Consider the following 20,381-nt stretch of genomic DNA (forward strand, 5'->3'; position numbering starts at 1 on the left):
AAATTCATATGTTAAAATCCTATCCCCCATGATGACTGTATTAAGAGGTGGGGTCTTTGGGAGGTAATTAGGTCACGAAGGCAGAGCCCTCATGAGTGAGATTAATGCCCTTATAAAAGAGGTTCCAGAGATATCCTTCGTTCTTGTCACCATTTGAGAATAAAACAAGAAGTCTGTGACCCTGATGAGGGCCCTCACCCAACCATGTTGACACTTTCATCTAGGACTTCTAGCCTCCAGAACTGTGAAAAATAAGTTTCTATTATTTACTTTGAGAGAGAGAGGCACCTTGAAAAGATGAACGAAAAGCGTGTGACCGACAGTGGGCATCAAAAGACAAAAGGGCGAATGTGATGGAGGCATTTTTGCAAATCTGAAAAAACTAAACACAATGAACAGCTCACAATAATCACTGGGGTGACTACATAGGTTTTACATTTATTACGATCACTGGCAAACAAAACTACAGAAATAACACGTGCTATCTGTAGTAAAATTCATGCATATCAATTTGAACCTCAACTCAAAGTGACATCAGGCATGCTGGATGCAGACGGGTGGGGCCATTTATTAGGATCAGAACAAGGCACACAGTGTTCCACCCACAGGATCTTCCAACACAAAGAAGCATGCCAAATGGTAGAAGCCAATGTATTTCTTCACTGTTTAATGCATTACATATTACATAATTACCGAGTGGGGCTCTAGTATTCTAGACATTTGTATTCTAGCTCAACAGTCACATTTATTACTCCTTATCATCAAAATGTGTGTTCTAGCAAATTACTTTCTACCCATTCCAATAGTGAGAGATAAAGTCCAACTTGAACATATCACCAAGGAGATTTCTAACACAGAATGACTGGCAGAAAATGTGACTAGAAAGAGATTGTTCACTTTTGCATGGGATGCAGGAAATGTGGTTTCACATGGAGGGAAAGAGAGCAGCTTTCTGCTCTTTCCATATTCTTTCCAAATTGGAAATCAGACCCCGTGTGTATATTTGTATATTTGTGTTCAATATACAAGAGATACACACACAGGAAGCCCTGCTGGTTAGGTAGCTACTGCTAAAGGTACTGTGTTTTGGCCTTTACTACTTTCAGCACGGAATTCCATTTGCTATTCCTTTGTTCTAACCGCTCTTTTTTATACCTGTCTTGAAAAGAACTATGGTTGTCTTCATCCTCTGTCTCCGAGATGATTTCCATCTTCTGAATGATGAGTTTAATAAGCTCGTGCTGTTTTTCCAGAAGAGAAGTCACGTCCTTCAGCCTAAAGGGACGTACACATTTCATGAATTTATTTTAGCCCTCTGAGTGCACAGAGGCCCCAGTACTAGAAGTGTTCTGTATTGTATTACCTGTGCTCAGGTTACAGCCTCATGGCAGTCAGCATCCTTCTAAAGAATACATATTTTTAAAGTTTAAGCGGTTTTCCTACTGTTACACTGTTGGCTCATGGCTGGTTTACTTCTGTTCCCATTTTAGAGATTAAAACACTGTTGCACAGAAAGGTTACGTGGCTTGAACTCAGGTAAATGAACCCTAAAACCCTCACACTCAACCACTGTACACTATATAGCTGCTCTAAGGATCCTCAAAACCTTGCAGAGCTTTGATGTATGAATTCAGATGGCTCGTGAGGGATGTAGCTTAAGATACTGATTGGTGAAGGGCAGCAAATAAGTCATTGGGTCTAGAAACTCATGATTCCCAATCTCCTAACAACATCAGTGAGTTAAAGCATGCCTTAATGCATGAGATAAACACAAATATTCAGTATAACCTTATACTATGCATCGTTAAGACTCTTAAGTTTCTCAAATACAGGTAGAAGGAAAAATACATACCGGTATTTCTGCTTCAATATTTCTACTTCTAAAGCTGTATCAACATTTGGTATTTCTTGTCTTACTTCTTGGGTACAAAAGATATTATGAAATATACCCTGTGGGATAAAAGATTAATAGTTATTCAAGTTAAACTCAATTTGGGATCTACTCTTTGAACATGTGCCATAATTCAGCTCCTGAACCAGGGCACGCTAACACAAATATCTAATGAGAGCCATGCCCTCAAGGAGCTCACAGTCTGCTGAGAGAAACAGACACGCCAAGAGCTCCATAAGGAAATCATGCACACAACAAAGGAGAATGCAAGCTCTATAAATAATACAGAAGGAGGGGTAAGCTGGAGTGGAGGGCTGTTTAGAAAGAGGTTTAAGTGAATCATTTTCATGAGAAAGTACTCATGAAAAATGTCCGTAAGTGGTGGTGTTTCCTACAGGATTAGTTATTTCTCCCAAACTGCTCTGCCCCATTACGTGACACAGCTGAATTCCACACGGGGAAATTCCTGAAAGGCTATTTGAATATATATTTTAAATTTAGAACCCTTAAACCCTTAGTGGACTAGAGCGGATCAAGGGCAGATGTGAAATGGCCAGGAGTGAGGTAATTCTAGGAGTCCAGGCAAGAGGAGGCCACTCAGGAAGCCGGATGGCCTAAGCCTGGGACTGACTGGATGTGAGGGGACAGGAAAAGGGAGGGGCAGTGTCAAGGCTGACATCCCAGCCAGGCAAATGAAGGGCGTGGACATTAACTGACATAAGGAACTTCGGAGAAGGGCAGGCTCTTTCAGCCTTTGCCTGTAGCAGATGTCACATGGGAGGGAGTGGTGCAAGGGAGGAGTGAAAGTCATGAGCTTGTTTTGCATGAGTTTGTTTTGAACATGCTGAATTTGAGGGACCTTTGAGACACACCAGGGAAGATGCCAAGTTGATAGTTGGCTACTGGCGCCCGGAATGCAAAGGAGAGCTCTAGGCCCGAGAAATCCACTGCTGAGCTTCTGTGTTAGGGAGAAACTGCAACCATGGACATGAGTGAAATCAGATATGGAGGTAGCATAGCGTGAGAATAAAGCCTAGGCTGATACTTAGGTTGCCTTTACCATTTTATTACTACACAGTGGAAAACTAACCTACAGAGAACTCAGAAAGGATATTCCTGGAAATAGGAGGGAGCCCAGGGATAGTTAGGATTAGCATCCAGTACTTCTGGCTCTTAGTATAGTTCCTGTTTCATTATAATGCAATGGCCTGGCTTAATCTTTGTGTATTTTCTATATGTATACTCCGTGTGTGTGTATCTGTGAACATGTACATGTGTATATATGCACATACATCTGCACATATGTGACATGTGATTAGGAAAAACAAAACATACTTGCACTGTGAAAAGGACACTTAAATGGTATAGCTGGTCCACAAGGACGTGGCACATGTTTAACACCGAGTGTGGCTGAGCCACCTGGGAACAGAGACCATAGTCCCCTCTGCACTGCCCATCACTTTCTCATTCTGGCTTCATCCTGCACTTTTTTTTTTAGAGCACAATTATTTGTTTCCCACAGGCAGAGTGACTCAAAGTGTGTAAAAGGGCACCCTGAGGGATACACGATGAATGACCATCCAGTGGTGACACTCTTTATGTCAATGTTGGTCACATGTACTTACTAATAACCCTCGGCCGTATCTGGGTCTGTTGGGATACACAGTGATGGATTTCTGATCCACTTTGCGTAGGAACCAGAGCGGCAGCTTCTTCTCCAAGTTGGTATGAAGTTCCACCTAAAGTGAGTTTCGGAATTAGTGATAGGAATCATTAATTAGCATCTGGAATTCTCACCCTGCACAGACGCAAGCGTTAGTACAGCCAACTGAAAACTGGCTCCTGTGTCCTGAGTTGCACACAGGCAGCTGCTCACAGTTTTCCTTGGCCCCTAATAGCCGGTCACCTTCCCCTGCTTTCATCTCACCCACTGACAAGACGGGCTAGCTACCTGGTTAGCCACATGTTGAGCTAAAAGAGGCTCAAGCGATTTCTCAGTTTCTCTGCTGAGGCTGTTGTAGAGATTTTTTTGTTTTTGATTCTCTATCGCAGTTGCACCTGAGAACATGCGCCGCAGGCACGGCACTGAGAAAATGCCCGTGTTCAACGGCTCATTCTCAGAACTCAGCCATGCTGACGTGTGAATAGTTAGGATGGTGCTGGTTTCAAACATGAGCCTCACCTGCATAGCGATCCTCTTCAGCAGTGCGTGCTTCTGGACCTCGGCAATGTCCCCAACGGCCAAACCAATCTGAAGCACAACACGGCATTGAATCACGACCAGTTTAATGGCTCACATCAAAATGCGCTTACCTTCTCTCTCTGGATACTGTGAGAGTGGCATGAAATTTACCAGCAGTGTCCTTGACACACTTGGCTTCCACACCTCACAGAAGCTGCAAAGCCTGTATAATTCTAACAGTGATGGTCATGGTGGTGGGCGTAGTAATGCAAATGTTATCATGAAAAGTTAAGACATACAAGTTCATCTGAAATTCATTTTAATTTAAAGTAAAAATATGTTCTTTTGGGGGATGAAGAGGGTGATGCGATATCAAATGCAGTTGGGAACAGCCATGCAACATAGTTAGAAATTGCAGGAGTTTAGCATCTAAGGTGACCAAGAGCGACTGGACAACATGGAAGAGTTCAAACATTAAGGTGAGGTAATGAAGGAATTTATATCTTACCTATGTTTTGCAGGAAAAAGTGTACTTTAGGGGTGAGCGAGGCTCTGGTAAGAAAAAAATCCACCTAGAAACCCATGGCTAGGTAGAATCAGGTGAGGGGAAGGTGTCAGCTCAGTTCTACTCAGTCCAAATTAAATTGCTTACATTCGCTGAGTGTCTTTCACCATTAGACACTCAGTTTCTGTTTATGCGGAACCAGCCTGCTTGCTGTGGCCGGAGAGGAAAAGCCAGTCCCTACTCTCAGGGGCTCAAAGTCAATTAAACTCCAGGAGAGAAGGGCTCTGTCTGGCCAGGTCACCACCATATGCCCAGTGCTTAGAATAGTACAAGGCACATAGTAGGCACACAAAATAGTGGCTGAACGAGCAGTGAAAGTATATTCTAGGGTATACAAACTAGTATTGAGAACCAAGTACAGGGTGTCCAAAAAATGTATACATACACTTTGAATTATAATGGCGGTGTTTATTAAAATACATTTCACTTTCAAAATTGAGCTGTCAGCCATTAAAGTGTGTATACATTTTTTGGGAAACCCTGTATAGTCAGCAAGTAGGTTCTGGTTGGCAGGATAATGTTTTCTGTTTTTCAATTTGCAAGTCTGGAGCTGGGCATCCTCTCGGGTTTAGATCAGCCTCCATCAAAACCAACTGTCTCATAACTGCTGCTTCGTACGTCCAAGGTGCTTGCCTGGGCCCTGAAGACACTGAGCCTGTGAGTCAAACTTACAGCTTGTGAGTCATCTGAGCTTCGAGTCCCATTATAGTTTATTAATATAAGTTATAAGCTTCTGAGTCTCATGGTAATTTACTAATTAAAGTAAGTGAAAATTAACAATTAAATATTAATCAAATACCTTTACTGTTTAATAGTAGCTAACATTTTGATGTGGAATGCACATTGTGTCCTAAGTGCTTTGTATTAGCTCATTTCATCCTTACAATAACCTAGGAAGTCGGTTTTTATTATTTTCTTTCTCCGATTTGTATCCTCAAAACTACGATAACACAAGAAAGGGGCACCCGATTCAGACGCAGGTGACTGGGGAGGGGGAGTTGGTTGAGAATAAGTCTGCCCACGAGAGATGATGCGTGAGCTGAATGTTGAAAGCTTAGAAAGGGTTAACCCAAGGTGGGAGGGCTTCTAGGAAAGGAAGAGCGGAGGCCAGGTGGCAGGAAGGAAAGCCTGGCATACCGCCCCTGAACATGCGCGCGTGGTGCTCGTCCAGGTGAAACCCGCCAGCAGTGAGGAGCTGGGTGAGATGTGTGCAGGATCCAGATCACCAGGGTCCTTGCATGCTGCGCTCATGGGTTTAGACTGGGTTAAAGCTTTAGAGTCATAGAAAAAAATCTGAAAGAGCCTCTGATGAGCCCAGCTTTTCATTATCAGAACATCACTGTGGTGATAATTTGCAGGGAGGATTAGACAGAGAAATGAGATGGGATGGAGAAACTCTTCAGTCTCCTGCAGCAATAAGGGCGAGGGACCGTGAGGGTGCAAGCTAAGAGGAAGCAGCCATCTGCTGGAAGAACTGAGGAAAAGGGGGCTGGGCGGATGGAGAGTATCTCCCAGGGGCCTGAGTCAGGCTGAAGGAAGGAGAACACTGCAGTCTCGGCCCTGCTGGGTTTGATTTTGCTCTGGGACGTGCAGGTAGAGAACGACTGCTAAGCCAAATTCTCTTCTAGATAATGATTTCCCAAAAGGTAATGAATCTAAGAGATGGTGTGGGTTTCACATCATTCTCTGTCATTCTTCATGCCATCTTTATTTTTCTAGGTCACCAAAATAAAACTCTGGAGTTGTATGAAGTGAATCAAAACGCTAAGTGGTCTGTATTATTTTTTCCTTCCTGGAAACACTGCCTAGCACAGTCCCTGGTGCATAGTCAGACTCCAAAAATGTGTGTGGAACATGTGCATGTTCGAGTAAATGAGTAAGGAAAATCATGCCCTGCGATGTGGGCGCGGGCTCCCCAAGGACCTGGGGTACCTTCCTGCCTGCACTGCCAGGATGCTCGTGGCCGGGCAGGTTCTCCGTGGAAGGGAGGGCCGTGTCTGCGGGGTGGCCAGCCTCTGACTCGTTAGAGGGGCACTGAATGCCGCAAACACCCTCCCACTTAAATCTCTGGTCCGTGAGATTCGAGAGAGGGGTTCTTCCTCCCCACCCCATGAAGGCGCTGCCTAGGCTTCGCCCTCCCCCGCCGGCAGCCCCAAGGCGCACACGCCCGTCGTCTTTTTCTCCTCCCGCCTTCAGTTCCTCCTGGCGTCGCTCACTCCCGGGCCCTCACGCTACGTGTTTATTTGTCCACTGCCTCACTTCTCAACTCGATAATCATGTAGGGACTGGGAATTGATGTGGTTTGTTCACCACTGTTTCCCACCCCCTGGATCAGTGTCTGGCATTTAGAAGGTTCTTGCCAAGAAGACATCTTTGCATCCCCTGGTCCCCACGCCGTGCCTGGCCCACTCCAGGAAGTAAATCAAAGAACGAATTTCATAGCTGTCCTTTTTTCCCTTCATGGAGGGAGATTAAGGAGGCTAAGAATAATTATTATTACATGTCCCAAATAATCAACAAACAGGAAATACAAGGATAAATTACTTACAAGTAAATTCATGAGGACGATTGGGACAAACATTGTGAAGATAATTAGTTGTGCAAAGGACAGAAGTGGATATGCCAGTTCATTTCTCAAAAACGGTTCCAGGAAGGCATCGCGGTAATTAATGTCTCCCAGCATCATGCTGAAGGTCTGGACTATAGAAAGCAGTGGAGAGCTGAAAGCATCCTGAGGAAAGGTGGTAAGGGAAAAACAAAGTGCATATAATGAAACATGCTTCCTGGAGGGTAAAATGATACAAATCCTATTTAAAACATTTTTAAGGTTATAGGATACGGCTACTCAAATAAAGTGACAAAAACTACTAATAAACTGGTGGTAAAGTCATCAAAATGGTCTTTTCTGCGCATGTAACAAATCATCATGCATGATACATAAGCTTTTTGACAATGGGAAAAGTCATTTAACAAGGCTTTACGTTTTCCTGCAATGAAAATCATTTGAATGCCAATATATTGGATAAGACGAAAGTGTACAAATATTGCTGTGTTATTATCAATTTTATACACCATGAAGATATCAGTATAAATATATATTCCCAATATTTAAATACATATTCCCAGTGTCTACAGCAGCAAAATGAACCACAGGTGGGGCTCCTCACCTGTATGCTCAAGAGGACATAGAAGCTGAGCCCAAAGGCCAGAAGGAGGAAGATGAACACGACCGTGGACCTCAGCAAGGTCTTCATGATGACCTCCAGCATAACAATGAAGATCCCACAATTTTCAAACCTCATAGAATGTGAAAAATGAGAATATTTACTCACTTTTCTGGCCCACTATACTTCGCACAGTGTCAGTATTTATCTCGCACTAGACACTAGTTTTCACAAGTGATATCACTGAGGCCAGCTGCTTCCAAAAAGGAGATATGAGAATTCATGACTAGTCAAGTCTTATTTTCAATCTAATCATTCAACCTGCTTTTTTCTTCTTTTTTTCCTCCTTGTTAATGTTTACCTTTAATTGTTTTACCACTTGGCTAAAGTTGGAGAGAGAAATCATAGCTTTCCAGTATCCAGGATAGTGCTACCAGACAACGAGGGGATGAGAGATGAGTTGTGTGGGGCCTCGGTGGGGAGCAATGAAATGAGCTCCTCACTGAAGGCACCTCTCACAGGGCACATACGCACACTTCACATTCGCCATCCTTACAGCTCCCCAAGCTTTCCTGTGTCTCCCCCAGCAACCTACACTGTGAAATGTTGGGGTAGATAACGGGTATCATCTGGTCACTAACTTGTACTTTCCCTTTGGCAAAAACACCTGTTAAGAGAGGAGTCACAGGTTTTAAAGTTAAAAGGGACTTTGGAGGTCTTAGAAACTGTCACTGATCATGACAAAGCCAAGAGAGTGGCACTGCCCGGGCCTGTCTTGAAGCCTCTTTCCTTCCAGGTCACCACTGTTCCCACTGTCCAGGTCACCACTGTCCTTTCCAGGGGGCAGGGCTCAGCCCCGCAGCACTGTGCTCATGACAGCAATGCAGATCTGAAGGTGGGGAAAGCGTGGCCCCTGGGGTTGGAGAGACTTCGGTAAAATGCCGACATCGGACTGACTAGCTGACATCTTGGGCAACTTACTAACTCAGTGCCCCAGCTTCTTTTACAGACTATTAGTAATAACATTTATCTCTTGTTATTGTAGAGATCATGTGACATAAGAGTTATTTTTTTTTTAATCCTCACCTGAAGATATGTTTAGAGGGAAGAAGGGAGAAAGAGACAGAAATCGATGGGAGAGAGAAACATCGATCAGTTGCCTCCCATACACGCCCCAACCGGGGACAGAACCCAAAACCTACGAATGTGCCCTCACAGGAAATCGAACTCACAACCTTCTGGCATAAAGGCTGAGGCTCCAGCCAGCCAAGGCTTAAATAACATATTGAACTTGACATTAGCAATTGTGGGAGGCAAGAGCACTTAGCCCTTCTTTCTCTCTAGAATTAGATTTTTGGGGCTTACTTTTTCCTCCTGTCACTGTTACTCCCTGACAAAGAATTATCTGGCCCCAAATTCCAATAGTGCCGAGGCTGAGAGAAACCTGGTCCACACTCTGAACTGCCAACCTCCCTCCCCTTCCCCTCAACAGCATAGAAAAGATCTCTTCACAGCCTACAAGCAGAAAAGGAACGAGCCAGTGACAAACTTATGGGACTTATAATAGTTCTTCTCTCATATGAAACCTGCCTAAAGGACGCGGAAGTCACTGAAGCGGGTTTTACCTCTGAAGATACAGTAAGAAGTTCATCCAGTAGAAGTAAATGGCGATGGCGCCACACTGCCACTGCACGTGGGCCGGGATTGCCACGAACAGGGGCAGCACGAAAACGATGCTCGTCGTGTAGATGACCCACTCAGCGCCGTTGCTGTGATCTAGAAAGTAATTCCTTTTCTGGGGTTGGAAAGAACGGAGAATTACCGCAGGCAGAGAGCAGGACCTGGCATCTTAGGATGGTTACATGCCTGTGACCAGTCCCAAGCGTTCTCTGTTGCTGCAGCTGGGGAGTGTGGGTCCTGCCACCCCGGACCGAACCCGGGCCCTGGGCACGTATCACCGTGGGAGGTGGCCCAGCCTCCTCTGTTGACCTGACACTTGGGGAGTGTGATGCGTAAGGAAATTCTTCACGTTTCTAGGCTTTCCCCACAGAGCCCACTCCATCTCGAGGAAAGCTCCAGGGGGACTGCCGGTTGGTTTAGTAATTCCTTTCTGCCTCTATATGGACACACGTGTGGATTTCTCAGGATATAAAGCAACTGATACTGCTTCTAAGGAGGTTTGAGACCTGTGCTAAGACTCAATTACCATACTGATTTGGCGTATTTTCTGTTCTTAAAGATGTCATGTAGAGTAGACCATTAACGATAAGAAAATGTGGAGAACAAATCTGTAATTCTCATGTTTAAAATATGAAAATGACAAGAGACATTAAATAATTCGCCCTACATCATTTAACGTTCAATGGAACAATATGGTCCTAACTCTCAGAACTGTGACAAGTTACTGAAACTATATACATATAAAATATGCAATGTATATTATAAAACAAATGTAAAGCACTATTATCATCATGCAAATACCCATGTGCTTATATTATGTAATGAGGTAAATTTCCATAGAAAATGAGATATTATGTAAAAGGTATATAACATAAAAAATATCATTTGCTAAAAGTATACCCCAAAAATGAATAATGAAAGACTTAGAAATAAAAGACTGATGCCATTTATCAACCAGAGCAAGGTCCTTGAATCTGATCTGAACTTGGTCCATCCATTTAAAAAAGTAGAGTAGAAAGTAAAAATTATGCTAAAAAAAAGTTCCCAAATTTTATTATAACTTGAAATTTTAGGCAATAAATAGAAGTATTCCTTTTAGGAAAGGAATTCAAAGAAAAACACACTTGAAACGGAGTCTTGGCCCAAGTAAGTTCTTTGTAAACAGTTACATTCAAAATTATCAAATTCAAAACCTAGTTTTTATGTTAGCAAAATATTAAACCAATAATCAGAGAAAGCACAGAAGAGTCATTCACAAGTTCATCTGCAGCCAGACAGACCCACATGGACTTGTCAGTCTGGACTGGCTCTGCTTCAGGTGTCTCTAACAGGCACCATCCAGTGCAGGAAGCGAATCTAAAACCACGTGGTTTCTACATTTGGAGAAGTTTATGCTTGGTATTTCCAATCTATACTTTTGTCCAGGTATGTGATTTTATTCCAACATAATTGTTTCAATAGCAGTTTAGCAATTAATTTGTGTTCTGCATATTAAAATATTTACAGCTTCAGAGATATAAAATGTATTGTTTACCTGTTGGAGAATTTGGACCACTTCTTTGCAATATCCAAATATACTTGATAAAAAAACTAAAATCATACAAACTTTTATAGGATATGAATTCTGAAACACAAAATAATGTAAGACAAGCACTTATAAGATACACATGAAAACAACACATGAAAACAACAATTTCTTAATAATTTCCAGCTACAATTTTTTTGTTTTCCATTTGCTTCATTTTATGTACTGTCCATATTTGCTTTAAACAGAAAATTACTATGATGCCAACGTAAAGATGACACATACTCATTTCATAATGTCCCAAGTAAGACAGGTTCAAAAGTTGCCAATTGAATTCTAAAGGAGTATGAATCTGAAGACTTATGTAAAAAATCATTTTACTCTGGTAAAATACACATTATATAAAATGCGTCATTTCAAGAGTTTTACATTTTATATGTACATTTACATTTTAAAATGTACACTTCTGTGGCATGAAGTACATTCACAGTGTCATACACCATCATCACCATCTAGTTCCATAACTTTTTCATCACCCCAAATGGAAACCCTGTACCCACTAAGCATCATTCCCCTCTCCCCACAATCGCTGGCAGCCACAAATCTGCTTTCTTATACACCACTTTTGAAGTTTTATACTTCAGCATTCAAGCTAGCATCTCATACATGTCAATTCCTTTCATTTAATTTACAAACTCATTTAGTGACCTATTTATTTATATTCCCTCTCATTTCACAAAGGATTTTAGGAGAAATTGTTACCATATATGAATTGTATAGGCTACTTATAATAGTCAAAGTCCTGGTATTTCAGATTGATTATGGGGCTATTATTCCTAAGGAAAAAATCACACTTTTAATAATCCTTTATTTTAAAAGTTGAAATATGAAAATAAATGGAAAAATACCTTGTTGTCTAGTATTTCTGAATGATCACTTGTTTCATTGATGATTCCAGTTGAGTTGAAAGCCATACCTGGCTGAATACTGACAACAAGAAAGGTCATAGGCAGCAGACCAAGGCAGTAAGATCCTAGGTTCATAATATGGGCTCTAAACCCATAAGCCAGCCTACAAAAAAATAAGTAAACCATAATTGAGGAGTTTCAATAGGATATATTTCCTTAAGATACCTGTGGAAAAATAGTTATGACTTCTCTCAGAAACCTACTTGGTAAATCCACTGAACTTTAGAACCAAGATTTTTTAATTCATCTTTTCCATTTTCAAAACAGGAATTTCAACTTCCCAGTAAACCATAAGTTACTTAAAAATCTCTCACCAATTAATGGAAGAGATGTTAGCTCATGTCTTCTGATTCCAAATTGATTGCTCTTCCCAGGAACACACCTCTCACTTCATTCATGGCCCCTTAACTGCAGGGCCGAGGAATGCCTCTCATTGTCTTATATAGTGATTTCCCCACCCCCAAATATATCATTTAATGTTAAAAATAAATGATATCATCACTTTAAACCAAAATATGCCTTCAACACATTTCTTTTTCAAAGTGTAAAACATTAAAATAATAAAGCCTAAAATATTAAAATCCCATTAAAACATAATTATTTAGAAGACTTAATTAATTTAATGAAGATATCATTAAAAAGAAATACTGCCTAATACCCACCATTTCATAAGTAAATATTCTTTACACACAGGATGGTTGAGAAGCTCTATGCGGTTATGTTGTACCATTGTCTGAGAAATAAGAGAAGATTAATAAAACTACAATCATATTAAGCTATCAAGTATAAACTAAGCTACTTGTTTGCTGGTTTTATAACTTCATCTGATATTATAAAAGTAACAACTGTTTATTTTAGAAAATTTGAAAAACCAAAAATTATTTCAAGAATGTCTTTTTTTTTTTTAACCGCAAGCTAGAGAGAACTCTTTTACACAGATGCAAGTATTTGATTGGATTTGTCTCTTTCAATTTCTCACTAGTTGAGGTAGCATCAGCTTTTCAGTCTTATACAAGTTACAACTGGAAAGGACGTTAAAGGTAAATAAGCAAGAGCTACACCCTTGGTCTTTCCTTGAAGAAACCCAGGCTCATCTTTCTAGAAGGATTTTAAACAGTAAAGAACACATAATAGTAGTTCAGTTAGCCTGTATTTTATAATTTTTCATGAGTTATTGGAAACTACTAGTACCTATCTCAAAATTAATTTTCAATAAATATATAGAGAACGTGGTGTCAGCAAGACAGTGGAATAGGAAGCCCCAGACCCACTGACACAGGAGACAGCAACTTAACAACAATACCCAGGCTCACTGCCTTTGTGAGAAATCCAGGAAACTAGGTAAGAGGTTCCTGCACCCCAGGTGAGCCTGTAGTCCAAGGCAGCAGGACAATTCAAGGCATTTACTCGCTATTAGCTCCGCCCCCAGCACAGAACAGTGAGATCCAGAGATATCTGGCTTTTCTTTTTGGGGGACTGCTGATGGTCTGGTTTCTGTCTTGCCTGAATCTGAGCGCTGACAGGTCCATCTAGACTTTCAGACTTCTGTGCACAATAATTTCCTGCACCAGACCAGCTATCTCTCCAGAAGACGCCCACTCAGCTCTCCTACAACTGAAGCAAGGTTTGCTATGTTATGAGGCGTTAGTCAATCAAGTGCTTACGTCTCACCCCTGAGTGTGGTGTAGCTGTTCAAGTGAGCCTGTTTCATATAAATTATACTGAGTTTATATTATTCAGAGTCTGTTTCTTTCTAAAAGCTACAAGTATTTTATTTCCTCCTATTCTAGTGGTGGAGAGAAGAAACTCTTTCTGATAAAGTAATTGCCTATTCACTCAATTACAATGAAAAAATAAACCCACACATAGGCAAAAAGTCTCTAAGTATAACTGTAGTGGAGTTACTCTTAGGTCACTTGGCTATTGAGTATGAATTATAACAACTGCAAAACATAATAGACTCCAGCAGAACTAAAATGCTTTATTTACATCGAGCAAATGTGAGAGCCCGTTGCCATCACCAGCCCTGTGGGCATGAAATCCACACGACGGCTTCCTTCACGTTCCAAGTACCCAGTAAGCCTTCGAGAATTTCACTTTAGATGACGGTTGGTACCACGGTCTGTACCAAAGGCCTTCATGTAGGGAAGCGAATTCATTTAAGGTGAATGAAAGTTCCGAACTGGTCTAGACCAGTGCTGCCCAATGGAACTTCCTGCAACAATGGAAATGTCCAGTATCTCTGCAGTTGAGTATGAGAGCCACAGACTACATTGGCTCCTGAGTGCTAGAACTATGGCTACTGCAAATGAAGAAATAAATTTTTAACTTTATTTCATTTCAATTTAAGTAGTCACATGTGGCTCATGGTTACCATATTAGAAATCACAGATCTAGGCCCTAGACCACAATCTACAAAGCCAACCCTCAAATGTTTTCTTTCTTATGCACACACTTTTCTTTGTTGCCAATATTTACAGGAGTCTGGGCTACCATTCCCACACGGCAACAGCGATCAGCCATCATCTTTTCACACCAGGAGCTCGTCGCATGTCTGTTACCTGTTTCCTGTGCAGTTATTTGAGTCTAAGACCCTAGTTTAGGCTGAAGTCGATTAGCTGCACAGCTTTTATTGCCTCATCTGCTAGAAATGCAGAAGCACTCTTTAGAATAAGAACTAGTATGAAGCAAGTCTCTTGGGAATTTGGGGTTCATGGTGAGCATTTAGGATCTGCTCTCAGAGTGCATTTACGCTTCCAGAAGGATCTAAGAGCTTCTGAAAGTTCGGAGTTTACCGTGGAGCCCAGGGGTCAGCTGAGCTTGGAAGCTATGACTGCAAAATGTCAAGCCCTGCATTTTCCTCTAGTTTTCATTGGAGCAAACTCATAAATATATGTGTCTGTATTTAGGTGGACAGCCTGTGTTGTCCATGGTTTATTGGATTCTGATTGGGACAGGTTTAGCATGACCATGAGGACTAAAGTGATCAAGAGTGGGGAACTTTAAGGAGACCAAATTATAGCAATTGTGGGGGAAAATGATTGCTTTTTTTACTAAAGAATCAAGGGTTGGGCCACATGGCAGACAGACATAAAAGTATAAATCTGGGAGTGTCTCTAGGACCCTTCCTGAACTATTGTACCAAACATTACAGAGCCTGTGTAGAAACTACCTGCATAATGAAAACACGACTTACATTGATGGTTGTGAGAGGCTCATATGTAACATCCTGTGCGTTTTTTTTCGTGAATTCTAATGGACATTGAAGATATCTGAAATTATACTCGATCTGTAGAAGACAGAATTTTTAAAAATTACAGTCTAGTATAGACCCTAAAACTGTTCTTCACAAATACACAAGCCTACAATTCCGCTGGAAATTAAGTGATCCAAATAAAAGTAGAGTAATTTCATCTGAACAAAAGTAAATTAAGTTATTTCATATTACTTTCAAAAATTAATATACTAGGAAGCTGTTATTCAATTGATTTTTAACTCATAGTCATGGAAAAAGATGAATTCTCAAAAGATCACTTAGACCTTTTAGAACTTTATTCTTTAGGCAATACTACACAAGAAAATGTAAGACTACAAGCAACCCTAAATAATGCTATTAGAAACAGTTAAAATATTAGGGGGGAAACTGAGGATCTAAGGGGGAAATTGTCTTATAAGTAATACAGTAATATGACAAATGAAGACAATAATTACCATCTTTTGAGATTGTGGATCTCTACTAACATTTTTAATACTTTTTAAAGAATTATAATGAAATAAACTTCAAATTGTTATGATAAACTGAGCTTACGTGGTAGTCTCGGCAGGACTTGTCTTCCGTGGAGGGCGTCATGCAGCAATCTAAAAGTACCTTTGAGAGGAAAAACGCCAAAATATTGGGCAGGAGAGTAGATAGAAGATAGGATGTGATCCTATTTCTAAAAGAACACCCAAGACATTCCCCTCCTGTCCTTTGCTTCTTGTACCTCTAAGATAAACTCTAATCCATGTCATTCAGGAACAAAGTTTAAAAAATAAAATGTTACATTTACCACTGCACACCTCAGAAATACCAATGACTCAGAGAAATACCATCCACTTGAGAAACAAACTACATTTACTAAAACTTAAGAAATATTCCATTAGTTTTGCCTAAGATTTGATGTCTTTCTGGGCTTCTAGAGAACACATGGATTTTTAAGGACTCCTTTGCTCAGCGTCTTGTAGTGACAATTTATTGTCCCTAATCAGCTTTCAGCTGAGTTCTAGGATCTTTCTTTGGCCAAGGTCCTATCTGCATTGCCAGAGCCTCAAGAGCTGTGTTTGCTTCTGTACCCTGCTTGCTGAGCAGAACTGACAAAGTCTTTGTCTAGAACAGCATGGCCGGGGCAGTGATGGGTCAATAGAGCCTCCTGTAGGGTGTGGGAACAAATATGTTTGTGGGGTCCCTATCTACATAAACAATTTGAGACACCCCAACTCTGTGTATCAGTACCCAAATTCATATCCCAAGAAAGAATACTGCCCAGTCACGTTGCCCTCCTGAACCCAGATTTGGACACAAGGCCCCAGATGACCCCATCAGTGTGTCCCCCAGAGCTCCTGGGGCATCTGGTCAACCCCACCTGAAGGACACAAGGGTGGAGGGGTGGACAGCACCCTGAAGGGGAGAATCGGGGAGCCAGGCCTCACTGGCTGGTCTCAACACCAGAGGGCCCTAAGAAATTGCAAGGAAGTCCCTGTTGGTGATGAGGTAGAGGCACTAAGTGTCATAGGAGACATCACGAAAAATAAAGACACAACTAGTCAGTAGTGGTGTGCAAGCCAGAACCAGGGAGGTGGGTCTGGTCGTCACAGTTTGAGAGCTCCAAATAATCAGCACAGGCACAGGACAGGACAGGCTGCCTGGGGACGGGAAGGGCCCTGGGGGAGGGGCTGTGTAAGTTCCTCAGCTGTGTGGTGTGAGGCCATGCTAAAACATTTTTAAGCTCCCCTATTTAAAAACAGTTTCACAATACTAAAATAATACAAAGTCATTTTGGAAAACTAACTAGAAAATAGATAGTAGTGTAAAGAAGAGAAGAAAAACCAGTTGCAATCGCACACCTATGATAATTCTTATTAATATTTTGGTATGTTTTTTCAATTCTTTTGTTTTCTATATGTGAATATTTCTAACACTTTTTTACTATGATTAATAATGCTGCAGGAAACATCAATGTATAGAAATCTGTCTGTTCCTCTGATTATTCATTAGGGCAGATTCTAACAACTGGAATTACTGAGTAAGGAAGTCTGAGGTCATTTTCAGTCTTGAATATTTATATGCACTTTGATGAAATTTATGCACCTAAAATGCTAGTCTATGAACTGGACCTGCTCCAGTATCCATCAGATATTGTGAAGAAAAAAATGCACATGAAGTACTTAGCACATACTAAGTGCTTACTGAATAAGTAAAAACAGTGTTATAGTGATAGTGCTAAAACCCACATAAGCAGTATAAGAACAGTAGAATGTGCAATATGGGTTAATCACTATCCCAAATACATTATATATTTTTCCTCTAACTTTTGTAATCACTTTGCAAGATCAGTATCAGCATCACTTCATTAGAGACAACAAAAATAGAAAATGAAGCTCAGAGAGGTGAAATGATTGGCCAAAAGCAGCACAGCAAGATGCAGAGCCAGGACTAAATCCCAGGGCCACTAGGCTCCAAATCTGTCTCACTGCCTCCTCCAGTATTTGAATACATTTTCCCCTATTAATGACATTCAAAGTCATTCCTCTTTTCTTAATTATTCTCTCTCTCCCAGTCCTCAAATCTCAGCTTTGCCAGGAAGTCTTATACCTGCATCCTTTAATACTCACATGCTCAAGGTCTGTAGGTGTTTGTCTTGTAGCGGGGGTCCAGCCACGTGCTGAGTTTAATCTAGCACAGGCAGTCACACCTTCCAAGGCCCCCCGAGGCCAGGCAAGGAGTGTAAAGGAATGAGCTACGCCAGCCTTCAGGGCTCTTCCCCATTGTTCTTGACATGTTGGCTCTCCTTGGGCTGGCTTTTATATTCACATTTGGGGTGGTTTTTTTACATTTATTTTACTTTTTGTATTAATTTTTAATTGAATTTATTGGGATTACATTGGTTATAAAATTATATAGCTTCCAAGTGTATAACTATATAATACATCATCTGGATATTGTCTTGTGTGTTCACCACCCAAAGTCAAGTCTCTTTCCATCACCATTTATTCCCCCCATACCCTCTTCTGCCTCCCCCACGCCCTTTTCCCTCTGGTAATCACCATACTGTTGTGTGTCTATAGTTTTTGTTGTTTTGCTTCATCCCTTCACCTATTTCACCCAGCCCTCCACCCCCTCCCCTCTGACAGCTGTCAGTCTGTTCTCTGTTATCCATGAGTCTGTTTCTATTTTGTTTATTTTGTTCACTAGATTCCACATATAAGTGAAACCATATGGTACTTGTCTCTCTCACTGGCTTATATTACTTGGGATATACCCTCCAGGTCCATCCATGCTGTCGCAGAAGGTAAGATTTCCTTCTTTTTCACTCTTCACAGTTTGGATAGAGGCACATGTAGAGAAACATCACTCTAGTACAGGGGAAGTAGTTGCACAGAATGACAATACAAGGCAGCTAACACTGGGCATTAGAACTAAATATACAAAAGGAGGAGGCTGGTGTGAGAGAAGGGAGGGTGCTTGCTCATCCAAAGGAAGCAGCTGTTACTCACTCACCCAGTGATTCCTGCCTTGTGCGCAGGTAGGCCCAGTCACCAGATGTGATGTTTACAGGAAGCCAGATATCTGGATCCTTAAGGGGAACCTCCTAGTTTTAAATGTTAGCAACTAATGCAAATTTGAAACAATGACATGCATTCCATTAAAAACATCTAGAGGATTTGTTCAGTCAGCAACCACCATTATGAGTCTCTGCTCTAGACCTGGATTATTTGAATAAAAGATCTGTTGCCCATATTTTCTATTTTTCACATGACAACTAATGGAATCCTTTAATCCAAGTAGGTCCTTCTTATATACTTGTTGGCTAACTTCCCATATAGCCTATGGAAAATTAGAAACTTTATTTAAAGATGGAAATTACTACTATTTATGTTGTGAGTACAACAGCAAATCCTCACATTATATTATATGCCAAGCATGTACCCAGGAGTTTTGTTTGGAGAGCTTACTTTCATGCATTCAGGGAGGTATTCTACCATTTCCGTGACTGGACATCTGTTGCTTGGAGAATTATGACTAAAAACCTTAAGACATTCTTCCCATCTGTAAAAAAAATATAATAAAAAAACACAAGTCTTAATTCTTCCATTTTGCACAACAACAAAGCTATCCGTTGAGCCCAGCCAGGCGTGCCTCAGTGTTTGAGCATCAACCTAGGATCCAGGAGATCGCGGTTCAATTCCTGGTCAGGGCACATGTCCGAGTTGCAGGCTCCATCCCCAGCGGGGGGTGTGCAGGAGACTGCCGATCAATGACTCTCTGTCATCAATGATATTTCTGTTTCTCTCTCCCTCTCCCTTCCTCTCTCTGAAATAAAAACAATTTTTTAAAAAATTATATCTTTATGAGAAACTTGAATTGGTTCCAATGGAACCAATATTTGAACCAAGATGAATCCATTAATAGGGTCCTTGTCCATTAATGGGAATTAGAAACGTGGGCCAACTCCAGGATGGCTGTTACCATGGCTGTTCTCTTTCTCTAAATGCCTTCTAAAGAAGGTAGGCTTTTGCCTTCTTTTCCTCCTGAGATCATAAGCTGGTCATGTTGGGTAGAGATACTCACATACACATACACAGGATAGCAACACAGTACTGGGCACAGGATATTTAGTATTTAACCCATTTTTACATCATGTATTGAATTAAACTACAAAATAACATGTGTCAAGTATATTAACAAGCACGGGTTCTGCCAGAACACTGCAGAGTCTGCCCCTTTCTTCATTTCCATTCAGTAGGACAGGATGAGAAGATATGATACCAAGGAGGAAACAGATCTACAACAGGAAGTAAAGAAGAGCCCTTTTACCCCCAAAAGCCTATCTAAGTCATAGGAGACTAGTTCTAAAAACCACTCAGACAAGTTTTCTGTTAACACTATCAGTGAAATCCATGTAGAATATCTGCATAATCAGTAGAAAACTTCCCATTGCACGCATTGACAGGTGCTTCAAAAGAATGATCAGCAGGGGATCTTGAGACTGTCCCATGCTCAAAAACACAGGCCTTATCTGCCTTGAACATGAGATGGTTCCCCTCTGTGTCCACTACTGGGTGACACTGGGCCACTGCACGTATCTGTCTGTGTTTATATAGACAAACTTATGCACGAGAAGTGAGACAAACTACTCTCCAACTTCA

General features: G+C 41.2%; 1 protein-coding gene across 1 annotated transcript in view; it reads right to left on the reverse strand.

Annotated features, from left to right (window-relative positions):
* Positions 1-334: 334 nt before the first annotated feature.
* The window catches only part of TRPA1 (transient receptor potential cation channel subfamily A member 1), a 72,139-nt gene continuing 52,092 nt past the window's right edge, over positions 335-20,381 (reverse strand). The window contains exons 16-28 of the mRNA XM_087825606.1: positions 19,188-19,281; positions 15,784-15,843; positions 15,172-15,264; positions 12,638-12,708; positions 11,916-12,078; positions 11,017-11,106; positions 9,428-9,597; positions 7,806-7,935; positions 7,187-7,369; positions 4,074-4,142; positions 3,517-3,630; positions 1,853-1,950; positions 335-1,275 (exon numbers count right to left, since the gene is read on the reverse strand). Of these exons, the coding sequence (XP_087681732.1) occupies positions 1,071-1,275; positions 1,853-1,950; positions 3,517-3,630; positions 4,074-4,142; positions 7,187-7,369; positions 7,806-7,935; positions 9,428-9,597; positions 11,017-11,106; positions 11,916-12,078; positions 12,638-12,708; positions 15,172-15,264; positions 15,784-15,843; positions 19,188-19,281 (1,540 nt within the window). The 3' untranslated portion in view covers positions 335-1,070. The remainder of the gene's footprint in view (positions 1,276-1,852; positions 1,951-3,516; positions 3,631-4,073; positions 4,143-7,186; positions 7,370-7,805; positions 7,936-9,427; positions 9,598-11,016; positions 11,107-11,915; positions 12,079-12,637; positions 12,709-15,171; positions 15,265-15,783; positions 15,844-19,187; positions 19,282-20,381) is intronic.

The sequence above is a fragment of the Miniopterus natalensis genome, chromosome 16 (genome assembly GCF_054644295.1).
Source record: "Miniopterus natalensis isolate mMinNat1 chromosome 16, mMinNat1.hap1, whole genome shotgun sequence".
In the NCBI taxonomy this organism is placed as follows: Eukaryota; Metazoa; Chordata; class Mammalia; order Chiroptera; family Miniopteridae; genus Miniopterus; species Miniopterus natalensis.